At 38.2% G+C, this 14587-nt stretch overlaps 1 protein-coding gene across 2 annotated transcripts in view; it reads right to left on the bottom strand.

Moving 5' to 3' along the window:
* Positions 1–14587, bottom strand: part of usp33 (ubiquitin specific peptidase 33) — a 34864-nt gene that overhangs the window by 1566 nt on the left and 18711 nt on the right. For both annotated transcript variants that reach the window (XM_032564955.1, XM_032564956.1), the window contains 14 exons: positions 12035–12476; positions 10850–10990; positions 10576–10691; positions 8842–9014; positions 8686–8756; positions 8573–8606; positions 8436–8481; positions 7609–7789; positions 7391–7517; positions 7124–7293; positions 4012–4093; positions 3095–3203; positions 2446–2548; positions 1776–1844 (listed from right to left, as the gene is read on the bottom strand). In XM_032564955.1, the coding sequence (XP_032420846.1) occupies positions 1776–1844; positions 2446–2548; positions 3095–3203; positions 4012–4093; positions 7124–7293; positions 7391–7517; positions 7609–7789; positions 8436–8481; positions 8573–8606; positions 8686–8756; positions 8842–9014; positions 10576–10691; positions 10850–10990; positions 12035–12476 (1864 nt within the window). The remainder of the gene's footprint in view (positions 1–1775; positions 1845–2445; positions 2549–3094; positions 3204–4011; positions 4094–7123; positions 7294–7390; positions 7518–7608; positions 7790–8435; positions 8482–8572; positions 8607–8685; positions 8757–8841; positions 9015–10575; positions 10692–10849; positions 10991–12034; positions 12477–14587) is intronic.

The following is a 14587-nucleotide window of genomic DNA, read 5'->3' as shown; positions in this document are numbered from 1 at the left end:
ATTAATCTTTCAATAACACATGATTATCAAGTGATATTTTAAAATTTCCTGTCAATTTTAAACATTTTTTAACCCAAAAACATGACGGGCTGCTGGATGAATGACTGCCCTAGTGCCCAACCACCAGGCTTAGCAAGTTTTCTGGGGGAAACCCTGCAGTATGTAACTTTTATAAAAAATATATATAAGTTTTTAACATATTTGATAAAATTGTCACCAAGTTTTGACAGTTTTGAGACAGATAATCTGTGAAACGATCCGCCTCCCTCCTGAGCTACTTTTACCGTCTGAAGAAGAGATGCACCGCTCCCGACCAAAAACAACCAATCAGAGCCAGGAGGCGGGTCTTAGCGCTGTCAATCAACCTCATGGTGGAGAAACAACTTACCGTTACAGGAAAACCATTTCTGAGCCATTATTGATGGCTATGCTAACTAGCCTAGCATTCATTGCAGGAAGCGAAGGCAGGGGTTGGGATGAGCTGCGCTAAGACCCGCCTCCCGACTCTGATTTGTTGTTTTGGGAGAAGGCCGAGGAGCTCAGTTATTTCACTGATCATCTGTTTTATACCATATTGTCACAACATAGTGACAATTTTAACAAAGATATAAAAAAGTCTAATTTGGATAAAAGTTACATACTGCAGCTTTAAGCCAATTCAAAACCAATGTGACTGTCTGCTTAGCGTCCTTGTCCATTTACATGCAGAAGACTGATTTTTGCCTAAGCTTTAACTTCCTTATTAATGTCTTGATATGTCACAAGTAGAGATGGTGTCTTCAAGCTTGCAACCTTCCCGTCTTTTCATAAAAGTCATTACCGGCAAACATTTAAATTTTAGTTTTATCACACCACATAACATAACACTGTAATCTTGATTATTATTTTTTTTCACTTTGGTTCAGAGTAATTTCTTCTTCTTTGAGTGTCCTTTTAGCACCGGTCAGTATAGGATTTGTTTAATTGAGGAGAATGAAACTCTTACCAGCTTCAGCCAGCATCATCCTCACAAATTGATAGGCACATTTCGCACTAAAACATATCCATCAGAATCCATGGCTGGACATTAGCATACTGCTGACACCTGTATGTAATTATCTGAACATATGAACATGACAACATGGAGTCAAACTCAAGGTCCAGGGGCCAAATCCAGCTCGCTGTAGCTTTTTATGTGGCCCTCTAGACTCCTGAAAATGTTCAAGATAACAGGTGTGTTTATATATTCTATCAATCAAATCAAAATTGTTTTTATCTATACACTGCCAAATTACATAAATGTGAAAAAAATTTCAGTAACTTTCAATTTTAAGAAGTATTTATCAAACTATTAACACATTAATACTGTTAATGTGTTAACACATTAATAGTTTGATAATGTAGTTCTGAGTAATCCTTTGAGGGCATTTCTGATTTTGATATGACCCAAAAATGAAAATGAGTTTTACACCCCTGACTTGTGGTTGAACTAGAGTTTTGAAGAGCAAATTTCTGATATCTTGGTTGAGTTCTTGTGATTTTTCCACAATGATACACCAGGAAACACAAGGTTTCCTGGTGTGATACCATGAAAAATACATGAAAAATAGGTACGACTCAAATTTAGCTCAGATGTTGCTTAGAGGCATAGTAACACTTCAAACCTCTGACTCTGAAAAAAGAAATAAAAAAAATAAGTAGAATAAAAAAATCACAACTCTCTAAAAAAGTTTAATCTGATTTTATGCCAGACAAAAAAAAGTTGTTTTTTTATGCAGTGTACATCTTGTTCATACCTTGTTTGAGGATAAAATGTCCGTTCTTGTTAACGGCTATTTTGGAATTATCAATCGGTCCTGGAGGATCTTAAAACGACAGAAAAAAAAGGAGAAACAAGTGTTTAGTATCCGCACCAGTAATTCGCACACATGATGTCTTTAAAGACATATTTTAATTGTAGCTGACACAAAGAGCAAACGTGTTGAAATGTCAAACGTTTCTGTCGTTCTACGAAAAGCGATTGTTACTGAGAGAACGCAAATATCAGAGGAGCAGAAGTCAGAGAAAACAAAGAAAAAAAAAGACTTTCCCAAACGTTCCAGATTCAAGTTGTTATAAATAGAAATGACAATACAAAGTGAGGGAAGCCAACAAAATGAAATGTATTCTGACACTTCATTTTGCTGCAGCATGACAGAATCCTGACTCAGGGGACTAAGGAAGTTCTCTGATGAAACATCATGAGGGAAAAAGACTTTTTTTCTGCTAAATTAATTATATCCACAAACAAAAAATCTTCTATTCGCAATTTTTCCACATCTACACCAGTTGCTTACGTCAGAATTAAATATTTTCCACATTTTAATCATCAGCACACATCGGTTTTTATTCAATGTTCATATGACCTTTTAAGTAGACATTTAAACGGGACAGGGGGGAGGAAAGGAAAGACTTCAGTCCATTTACCATTGTCTTTTCCTTTGACAAAGCCCTCCCACTCACGAAACCACTGCATGCTGATGCAGTATATGACCACCGGAGACTCCTCCTCCTGGAACGCCTTGTTGAGCTACAGGGAGGGGGGGCGGCAGAGAGGAAGTGGGGGAGGAGTGAGTGATGGAGACAAGAGGGAGGAAAGGGGATGTAAGAAGGGTGGGGGTAAAGCATATTTGAGGATGAAAGGATTTAGAAGAGAACAGATGAAAAACCTAATTAATTCTCTCTGGTAGTTCCTCCAATTAGAAGACAGTCCTGACACCACACTGCGCCAATTTTAATGTTTCACAGAAATAAACTCGCTGCTATTTCAATCTTCCTGTTTTTCCTCCAATTCACACGTATAATGCATTTATTTCTCCTTGGAGCAGCGTCTGTGTGAGCGAGCCACTAACGGCTGCATCTGTCTCCATCCATTAATGATGAGGCTTTTATCAGACTCACTCCTTCTCATCTCATCAACTGGTTACCAAAAGACTGGAGAATGGGCCTGCATACACCCATTAGTCCTGGCTGCTCGGAGGCACACAATGCATTATCATTCACACCCAAAACAGCTTCTTCGCCGCTTAGCTAGGCGCTATCAGATGATTTCAAACAAATGGAGCGAAAGGCTCACCCGGACAAATAGGTCCAGCTCCGATTTGAGCCGCTTTTCCAGTTTTTCTATCTCAATCTGGCACGTGTGGCAAACGTACAGGTGGTTGACAGCAGGGCCCCCTCCGTACCTGCAGGCAAACACTCTGATTAGGTAAACACACACAATTCTACCAAGTATTCTTTGTCTAGTTTCTAGTGCACATATCTTAGGAAACCTGAAATAAAGTAATTTAAAAGTAACTTATCAGCAAAATATAGAGGCTTGTTTTAAGTAAATATTGTTGAAAAAGTACTAATTCCATTGGCAGATTATTTGACTTATAACAAGACATTTGTCCCATGTGATAAGTGAAAATATCTGAAAAAAGAAACTAGTACTTTTCACCAATACTAAAGAATTATTCACTTAACCCTTCTAGACCGGATGTGTCGGCGACGATCCAGCCAAATTTGCAGTACCATATTTCCACCACACTTTGCACTATCTGAAAAATTCCAACAGTTTCTGACAGAGGAGACATTGTGCTTTCCAGCCAGTATCGGGTTATTACGGTAATCTCACCTCCCCGCCGTAGCAGGAAGTGAAATTAATCTGAGGGGCACTCTTAATAGACAGTAAATTGAGAAAATAACTGCTAGATATTGAAAGTTCCAGTTGCTAAATATATTTACTCGCAGGGCATTAAAAGAACTGCGTACAATAAAAAAAGCAAAAATATCCAGGAGGAGATTTGAAACTTAGGACTCAAAGGGATAAAATAAGCCCCTACACCTTGCTGAAAAGATACTTGTAAGTTAGTTGTGTCTTATTTCAAGTGTAACAAGATAACTGGACTAGAAACTAGACTAAAAATACTTGGTAAGATTTGGTGTTTTTGCAGTGCACCCCACAAGGCAAACAAGACCGCAGCCAGATGGCACTTTTACAGGGCATACCTGCTGTAAAGGTGGTCCCACACATTCTGGGGCAGCATCACCACCAGATCGTCGATGTACGACGATTTGTTGGGTGGCACGCCTGATGAGACAAAAACAAAACAAACAGACTCAAAAACAGCTTCTTCCCAAAAGCAATCAACACCCTGAACTCTCACAGGCACTGATTATTTGGTGGTTATATGTGTATGTTTGTGTTTATAGCTATGTGTATATGTGTGTCCATATACAGCTCTGAAAAAAAACTAAGAGCCCATTGAACTGAACCCTGTTGAAAACTTCATGGTTATTCCACCAAATATTGATTTCTGAACTCTTCCCGAGTTAAAACAGGAAACTGTTGTTTCTAAATGAATCTGAAATTGTTTTCTTTGCATTATTTGAGGTCTGAAAGAACTGCATCTTTTTGCTATTTTGACCATTTCTCATTTTCTGCAAATAAATAAAAATGTTTTGCTTTGAATTTCAGAGACCTTGGCCACGCCTCCCAACTCAATGTTTACAGTTGCATGTGAAAATGGCTACAACCAGATGCACAATTATACAACAGTACATCTTTGAAAAGCATTAGTAGAGCCTCCAGCAGAACCAACAAGAATGCAGCAAGTGGTTTCTGGATGGTAAGTAAACAACAAACACTTGTCTTTTCCAGCAGCCATTGTACAGTGCATGCAGTAATAAAACCAGCTGACCCAACACGTTGGAACTTAGATGGGGTTGCCGGGTAATGGGATGGACTTCGCTGGGGTTGCTAGGTAACGGACGTTACATAAGGACGATTTTTTAAATGATTCATTGGAGTGTGCTTCATAACATAATTTTGCAGGTGAAATACTTGCAATATATCAATTTTCAATTAATAAAACTCAATAATCTTTTACAAGGAACAAATCAATCTTGCTAAAAATGTATTTATAGTTTATAGTAGCCTTTAAAGCCTGACATTTACTGTTTTCTCTGGTTCACAATAAGAGTCCCAAAGAATGACAAAACTTAAGAATATCTTTACATCTAATGTTTCAAAATGTTTTGCTCTTTGAACCTGCTCTAATGAAATCTAAATTATGAATACACAATATAGCACAAATATGTCACCATCATAATGTCAGTGTGTGCAAATGACTCTTTGGAAAGCAATAATTGTTGGCTAATGTATTCCAAGTATTATGAACCTGTATTGTAATATTTAGTCAGTTTGACAGAGTCTCACAGCAGCAGATGAGCTATTGCGCCCACTCACTGCTGCTGGCAGAAAAAAATGCAATGTCAGTTTTACTAATATTATGAAGCCATAATCCAAATTTAAACAGCTGGAGCAACTTGCCAATCTCATAAAAACAACAAAAAAGCTATTTCTTGTAACTCTGAATTTTTTTTTTTTTTAGCAAAAGTTGAACCTTCATTATTAAACATATATAAAATTATCTATAACTTTAGAATTAAAAATTAGGACAACAGTGTATATTTTAACTTTGCGCATTTAAAACTGATTAAAATATTAAATTTTTCTGTCTTTGTTCCTTTATGCAAACGCAGTTAAAACTTGTGTAACATCGGAAAACAAGGTTGACGCTATAAGGCTGCAGATATTCTGCAGAAAAGCTTTACAGCAGGAGATTTAATTGTCACAAGTCAAGACAATGAACAGTGTGATTAAAAGGCACTTGAAAGATGCACAGGGCTCTAATTATAATAATCAGGATAAGTCATTAGCTTTCAGGGTAGCGAATTTTTGAATCCTCATCTTTTATCTAAGATGATTAAAATTCAAGTGAACATTTTCAAATAAAAGAAGTAAAAAGACAGCCAACCATATGAAGGTATTATTATAGAAAACCATTTCCTGAGTACATATGCTGCCACAGCATGCCTGAAAATAAATTTCTGAAGGTGAGAAACTGTTATCCTCTGTCAGAAATACTAGAGTTGGTTGCTTTGTCCAGAGACGATCTTAGTTTTACTGCACGGATATTATCTCTGTACCAAACGGATATGATGTAGCAACCTGCTGGTATTTCTGTTTTTGCATTCTCTTTATTGTAAGGTTTCTGCAGGTTTCATCAACTCAAATTTAAGATTTTTTAAGACCATTGTGAATGACATTTAAGACCTGAATCGAAGCAGAAATGTACAAAACAAAATTGCATATTTTATATTAGCTCTCTATATATTTTTCCGTGAGAATTGAAAACTACAGAGCAAATGGCAAATATGAAGAGCGACCAGCTAACTGGCAATAAATTTGCACTTAACCATAATAAAAAGGAAAAACTACCTAGCAAGCTAGCAAGGGTATATTAGCTACTTGCTACCGGTGCCCTCAATTATTGATATATATTGATGACCTCAACTGACTCAATGAAGATATCTGCACCCGACTCAAAGGTTTTGGATGACAGAAAAGGAAAAATAAAAAAAGCTATACAGAATATACAAGATTAACTATTCCTGCTCTGGCAAAATGTAAGATCCGTGATTAACGTACTTTAGACCAACTTCACTGCAAAACTCATAATCTTACCAAGCATTTTTAGTCTAGTTTCTAGTGAAAATGTCTTATCTTATATTTGAAATAAGAAAACTAACTTACAAATAACTTTTCATCAAGAGAGAGGAGCTTGTTTTAAGTCAATAATTTCTTAATATTGATGCTGCATTGGCAGACATTTTCACTTACAGGAAAAAAAAATTCCCATGCTGTAAGTGAAATAATGGAGCTAGTAATTTTTTAAATCAACATTTAACAGTTATTGACTTGAAACAAGCTTCTATGTAGTGCTGAAAAGTTACTTTTAAGTACATTTGGTCTTATTCCAAGTGTACTAAGATATTTGCACTAGAAACTAGACCATAAATACTTGGTAAGATTTTGTGATTTTGCAGTGATTTTGTTTTATAAATTTAAGACATTTTTAAGGCCTTAATTTTAGATACATCAATTTAAGAGTTTTTAAGGATGAGTGGACATCCTGTATAGATTAATTTCTTTATAACCTCAATTAATGTTCTGTTGTGATCTTGATAAAATTAGGAAACGATGGGGACAAACAGAAGCTTTTCAAGTTGGCAGTGAAATTGTCAGAGTTTTTCAGTGAGGAAATTACTTACGCACCTCCATGCACACAAAGGAAGTCATCGTTGGAAATGGGGCCGGGCTCTGCAAAGGTCTTGAATTTGTTGAGCCACTGCCTTGAGACGTAGAACTGCAGAAGGCTGGGCTCCATCATGCTCAACAACCCCGACACCCTCCTACGCTCTTTCACTGCATCCTCGCTGCTCTTTCTGTGACAGAAACACATTAATCAGATGTGAGCGAGGAGTCAAAGCAGAACTGATTAAAAACAAAAAATGAAGAAAAGGTTCAACTCTGATGTCTTACTTATAAAACAAAACATAAGCTTCTGCATTCTGGACGCACAACTCGGGCACCTCGGTCACACTTTGGTCGTCAAATTCATACCACAGATTATTCACACTGTTCCTGCAGTACGCTATGTAGTGGCCACCTACAATGAGACAGCGTTCACAAATCATAACAAGTTGGCGCGAGTTTTTTTCTGCGTGCCAATAGATGGTAGAGCTACTGTGCCCACTCACTGCTGGCAGTGCCGTGGTGACAGATGACGGACAGCAGGTCATAGCTGGTGGTCTGGGCTGAGCTGTCTTTGGCCAGGAACGGCTGCAGGTCCAAGCCTTCGAGCGGGAATGAGACGTGCGTGCCTATCTTAGTGGAGTACATCAGCTCGTGTCTGAAGCGCTTCAGGTGAATGCAGAGGATCTGGAGCACAGGGAGTTCAGTTTGATTAATCCACACATACACACAAAAAAAGACTCACAATATAGATGAGGAAGGTGGTTAAAGGGGCTGTATTATGTGTTTTCCAGCCACATAGAATCATTTTATAGTAAAATCAAGTATCTATGTTACCTTCAGTTATAAAAATGCTTAAATGAAATTTTACTTCCTAATTTAACACCTTGAAATTGGGCCTCTGTCTCTTTAAAAACTCCTGCTCTTTCTGAAACTCCACTTCCAGGAAGTCATCACAACATTGCTCCCTAATTAACCCTTTAATAACTTTTTTTTTTTTACCAGCATTACATTGAGAAGTAGCTCGTCTAATGTGATGCACAGTTCCACCACATGTTTGCTAATTGCTGCTGGCTAGTCTGGAGGAACTGAGTGCTCTGTGAGAACTCAGAAGTTTGAAAACTGCAGCTCAGAGGAGGAGCTGTGTCTCGAAGGAGAAGCTAGGTCCACCCAGGCCTTTTTGCACAGGTGAATGGTTGCCATGGAGATTAATGGATTTCTCAAAAATGCATGAAAGAATCAAAGCAACACGCCATAACCTTATGACACGATGTGAACTTCAAAATAAAGGCAGTTTTACATAATATTGCCCCTTTAAATGAATTTTCTGTACCTCTGGTAAATTCTGCATCTTACAGAATTTCACTCCGTTTCTTAACCTAGGAAATAAAGATGAACAGTGATTATTATAGGTGCAGTTGTTTTGCAGGAAAATAGTTCAATTTAGGAAGAGCTACTTTATTCACTCACTTTTTGCATTTTTCACAGCTATACATGTTGTCTCCTGCAAGCAAGGAACAAACTGTTATTAAAACAGGAATCATTTGCATATGAAAAGCCAGTTTTTCCTCCAATTTACTCACCCTTTAGTTCATCTCTAGCAAAGAAAGCAGCAAGGCAGTCTTGTAGTGTAACCACTGGACCCCAGAACCAGCTGGACAAGAAAGAAAAACCTTCATTTGGTACAAGCTTACAGGACACAACTGCCGGCAAAGTCAGCGCACACGTTTTACACAAACCTTCTGATGTACTCCATGACAAACGCTATCCAGCCCTGAGCTGCATAAGCTTCCCCGCAGGACCCGGCTTTCACCAGGGAGGTCTGGTGGGACGCTGAGTGGAGCTTGGCCAGGTCCTCCTTCCCCGGGATGGGCAACGAGATATCCTGGAAGTTCTCCAGGGTCACAGATACCTGCAGCCATGGACCAAACACTAAACATTCAGCCATGGAAACATCATAGCAGCAAACACTGCAAAAAACATTTAACTGAGTTATAGAAAAGTGTGCTTTAGGGCTGAAATGATTAATTGGATTAATCAATTTATTTAGTAATCAATTAACTGCTAACTAGAGTGTAGTAGAGTTTGAAAAATAGGTCAATTGGTGAAAGAACAACATACTCAGAGATGTATTTAAACCAAAGTTGTACAAAAATATTTACATTTTTCATTTAAAATGAAAAACAAAAATGTCAGTAAATATGTTCTACACAAAACTCTCAAGTGGAAAAGTTTTAGCTATTTTTGCTGCAAAGGAAATGCTATGTTGTTGCATTTTGGGCAATAGGATGCTTTTTTTTTATTTAAAAAAAGAACTGAATTATTTGTCTATTCGAGTATTTTAATGTATTTCTAAAACTTACATAAAAAATCTGAAAAATTAGCCAATTTTTTTCTCCAGTTAATCGTCACAATAGTCAATAGAAAAATCAATAACTAAAACAATCATTAGTTGCAGGCTTAGTGTGCATTAAACATTCTTTTTGTAACATCTAGTTGTATTATTTTATGTTGCAATGGTATTCTTTTGAGCCCAGAGAGGATACAGAAAAGATTTCTGGCTGCTCGTGATTATTTGTGACACTCTGTTGCAAAAATCTCAAGTATACATTTCATGAAAACAAAAGAACTCCTTTAGTTTCCTCGTATCTAAAAACATTGATAATTTCTCATCAGTTTTGGAATATAAAGGTATTAAAGCATATGTGTCAAACTCAAGGCCTGGGAGCTTTTTATGTGGCCCCTCATGACTCCAGAGGAATGCATAACCAGAATCTTCAAGATCACAGTTGAGTGTTCAAATATTATCAAATCAAATCAGTTTTGTATCCGAATACTTCAAAGTTACATCAATCAATTCCTCCAGGGTTTTTTTTGCCAAAATTCAATCAAAATCAACAAACCTACTTTTTTTTTTTTTACCCCTCCAGGGGGTCTTTTTTGTGGGCTCTAGTGTCCCTTATATGATAGTAGGCTGACAGGAAAGGAGAGGGGGGAAGACATGCGGCAAATGTCGTCGGGTCCGGGAGTCGAACCCGCGATGGCCGCGTCGAGGACTCAAGGCCTCCAAATACGGGTCGCGCTAACCGCTACGCCACCATGGCACGCCCAACCCTACATTTTTTTACGAGTTTATTGCAAATTTTCTGCAAAAATGGTCAACATTGTCTCACTTCCCATCAGCAATTGTATGCCAGGAAGTAAATATTTTGAATATGTCGAAATTGCAAATATTTTTAAGTTAGCACAAAAAGAAATCTGATTTTGATTGAAATAAAATCCCGAAAACAATCGCAAAATCCAGGAGGGACTGATCACTTTTAAAAGATGCTCAATATTTAATTTTAACAAACACAGGTATTTATTGATATTTTATCAGTTTGTGAATGGGTTTTATCAATAGATTCTGGAACAACCGGCCCTTTTACACCACTGTATTAGAGAATAAGTAATTAGAGAACAGCCCCACTGACCCGATCACAGGTGAGGCACTGAACTGAACTGACAATGGTCCCATCGAAGACGTCTGAAATGACGCTGCGGTATTTCCTCTGTCGCTTGTTCTTCAGCGGGGAGAACATGGTGACCGCTGTGAGAAGTAGAAATGTGAGAACACCGATTTACAGTCAGTTTGCCAAGGATATTCCTGCCATCCTGTCCCACTCATATTTCCTTTTTTTAACTCTCAGCGTGATTCGGCTCTAATCATGACTGTGAGCTGAGCTGCGGGCAACAGAAGCGCCGTACCTTTCTTGTGTGCAGGGTTTAAGCTCAGCCATCCGGAGGTAGCTTTGGGAGGACTGCTGGATATTTTGGGAATATGTCCTTCTATAGCGACTGGACTTTGTGGTCGTGTGATGTTGGACATTTGGATATCCGAAAAGAAATCTGAAGGAAAATAAATAGTATTAGACATTATTTACTGTGAGTTGCAGAGGTATTTTAACTAGGGGAGGACCGATAAATTTTCCCTGATTTATTTAATTTTGGGAGATTTGGGGAATGTAAAGTTGCGTGTGAATTGGGCATAATAATTTGTTTTAATTTTTTTTTAAATTGTTTTTATTTTTGTCTGTTTGAAATAAATAACTATATAAAATTAAACAATCAGCAATCGGCCGAAATGTGAAGTAGGGGTGCACCAATTGCAGTTTTCTGGTCGATCGTCGACTACGATCTTTAAAAAGCCTGATCTACCCATTCCGATTTTGGCCGATATAAATTTTTTTTGTCAGAAATGTTGCTAAATATAGCAGGAAAGTCGCTGAGTTGGCAACAGTGGAGTGACTATTGTTAACTGCATCTGTATCGGCCAAAATCTGAATCCTCAAGGTTTTTAAAGATCTGTAATCAACGCTCATCCAGAAGACAACAATCTTTGCACCACTAATTATAACATTTAGTGATGTTACAACCACAAACTTGAAAGTTAGAGATTTTATCCATCAATAAATCTAAATTTATTTGTATCGCACATTTGAACAAGGCAAAGTGATTTACACAAAATGAATAATTGAGACATTACATTTTTCCAAGTGCCATCATTTACACATCAAAATGTTTCATTTATCACAGATGGGCTTTTAGTTAGATTCAAAGAAACTCAGTATTTCAGCTGTTTTGCAGTTTTCTGGAAGTTTGTTCCAGGTTTGTGGTGCATAGAAGCTGAAGGCTGCTTCTTCACGTTTGGTTCTGATTCTGTGGATGCAGAGCAGATCAGAACCAGAAGACCTGAGAGGTCTGGAAGATTGATACAACAGCAGGTGTGATAGCACCAACATTAGGTATTGCATAATAGTGAAGAATGTCAACTTTTTTTTTTCCATAAACAAAGTCCAGTGCAACTGATTACCTTCAGAAGTCACCTGTGCAGTGAGTATAAGGTGATGTGGAAAGCAGTAGAGAGGGAAACACTGTTATAAAACAAATTACCTGATGTTCTGCCTTGAACCTTGAGGGCTCCTTGGCTGCTGATAATAGGCATGGTCTCCGTGGTGGTGTCAACGTCTTTGTCGATGTCTCCATTGTTTCCCCCCATAACGCCGTTAAACCCAGAGCGATACAGATCATTAATCATGTTCTTCTCCTTCTGCCACTCCCTGTTGGCCTGGATCTCATCCTGCTCAGGAATCAGCATCTCTGCCTCGTTGGTGTTGTCCATGACGATGCTGCCACCCTGCACCTCATTGTCGGCCCTCTCGCTGCTGCCGCAGGACTCGCAGGACTGGAAGTCGTTGTCCGACTGGCTGTGGTTGTCCTCCTCGGGGCTGTCGTCCATGGCGATGCTGGTGGAAAGGTCGGAGGGCTCTGGCACAGACTCTTTCAGCTCCTCGTGAAGTTGATCCATCAAGCAGCGCAGAAATTCCTGGGAATCCTAATAGTTCAGCAGAGATTAAAACAAAAAGACGGTCAACTTTGTAATACATTTAACTGACACCTGACTCTGACCAAAAGAAATAAGACCTTACACAGGGTTCCTTTGGGTACCAATCAAATTTAAGACTTTTTAAGACCAATGCAAATTAAATTTAAGACCTACTAAGACTAGTACTTGACCTCCATGTTTAAAGACAACCTATTAAGCTTCCTTGAACAGTTTATGGGCTGTACAAAACATGTTCTTTACATTTATTTCCCAAAAATCGCTCTTAGATAATGAGATTTTAGTCTGGTCACTTCAGCCTATTTTGACCTGTTTTAGGGCATCTTGTCACTTTAAATCCAAATAAGCTGCTGCTGGCCACATTCCCCCAAACGCAATGTTTACACTCCACATGAAAATGGCTGCAGACAGAAGCACACTTATACATCCATACATCTTTGAAAAGCAGAAGTGGAGCCTCTTGCACAACCAACAAGAATGCAGCAAGTTGTTTCTGGATGATAAGTTAACAAATAAAAAGCACTTATCTTTTCTAGGAGCCATTGTACGGTACATACAGCGGTAAAACCAGCCGACCAAATGTGCTCACTAGGGTTGCTGGGTGAAGGGTTGTGGCTGCTGATTTCAGACATTACATTAGGAAACAGCTGATTTTTCAGACACTAAGTAACATTAACTTATTGCCAAAATATGTCTGATTGGTGCTTTCATGTGCTGTTTTTAGAAGCAGTAGAGACCCAAATGAAAGTAGAAAAAAAAGCAAAATGTGAATTTTGCATGTTTTATAATACGTCCCCTTTAAAGTCCACTAAACCTTCCACTTCAGAGTTTGTGTCGCACTAAATGCTGCTTTGAGATCAGTACCAGTAGCAGCAGCGTCAAATGTCGCCTGGTGTCCTTTAGCCACGCCACGTGAAAACATTTCTGGGGTTTGTTTGTGGGTCTTGACAGCAACTTTGTTTTTCCAAGCTTTTTTGAACAAAATGCACATATCATCATACAGGTTGGCAACAGGAGTGGCGAAAACGAATGATGTCCAGCCAACTGGCAATAAATTTTAGACGTTTCCTAACACATGACAGGTGTAAAAGAAAAAAGAAACAGCTAGCTAGAATGGGTTTAGAAGCAGATAGTTACCAGTAGCCTCAACTGCCTCTAGTCACAATACTCAAGACTTTTGTGTGACAGAAAAAAAACATAGAAAACATAAGATTAAACAGTACTGACAAGACAACGTTTAAGACCTGTGATTAACGTATTTAAGGCAATCATACATATTTTGATGAATTTAAGACCTTAATTTTAGGTACATGAATTTTTAAGAACACACACACTCTGTTAAAACTCACCAAAGCATTACTTCATAGCCGACAGAGTGAAGCTTTCCCAGAGACACTCTTCTGAAATTACACACTAAAGCCACTTTTCCTCCTTGTTCATGCCAACTCTGGATCACAAAATCCGAAACCAAACACCACTGAACGTGTAATCAAACTTAACGAACCTCAGAAATCCAATCGCCTCCTTCAAGCTAAATTAACTTCCCTCTCCCAGGAGCTGGAATGTTATCTTTATTCATAGCAATGCTAAATTCAAGGCCCTGCAGCTCAGCGTGGCGTGACAAATGAATATTCCTCCCCTAACTCTTCCAAACAAACTCTGGCAAGCCAGAAGGAAAAGAGACGATTTATTAGGCCTGTGAAATCCTTGTACACACTGGCTGAGGACATGATGAGCTTTCGTTTAATTTTTTTTTTATTATTATTCTTAGCGTGTCTAAAAGACACAGCTTTACATTTAAAAATAGCATCAGCACAAATCATGTAATTGTCCGTTGAGGTATGGATTTGGGTGCAGAGGAATGATAAATCTGAGTTATTAACTTGAAAGTAGACAATTCCTGCTGAAGGGGATGTGCAATTTTAGTTATTTTTTTAACTGTTCACTAATTTGGTTACTTCTGAATTTTATTTAGGGGCATCAGAGTGAAGCAGTACTAAATACAATGGAGTATTAGGGCCAAGGTAAGAGATTTTCTTTTTAATTGAGAGAATAAAGTCGAAATAATAGAATAAAGTCGAAATAATAGGAGAATAAAGTAG

Source organism: Xiphophorus hellerii, chromosome 6 (genome assembly GCF_003331165.1).
Source record: "Xiphophorus hellerii strain 12219 chromosome 6, Xiphophorus_hellerii-4.1, whole genome shotgun sequence".
NCBI classification, from domain to species: Eukaryota; Metazoa; Chordata; class Actinopteri; order Cyprinodontiformes; family Poeciliidae; genus Xiphophorus; species Xiphophorus hellerii.
The sequence above is the reverse complement of the archived record's forward strand: the minus strand, read 5'-3'. Positions and strand labels throughout refer to the sequence as shown.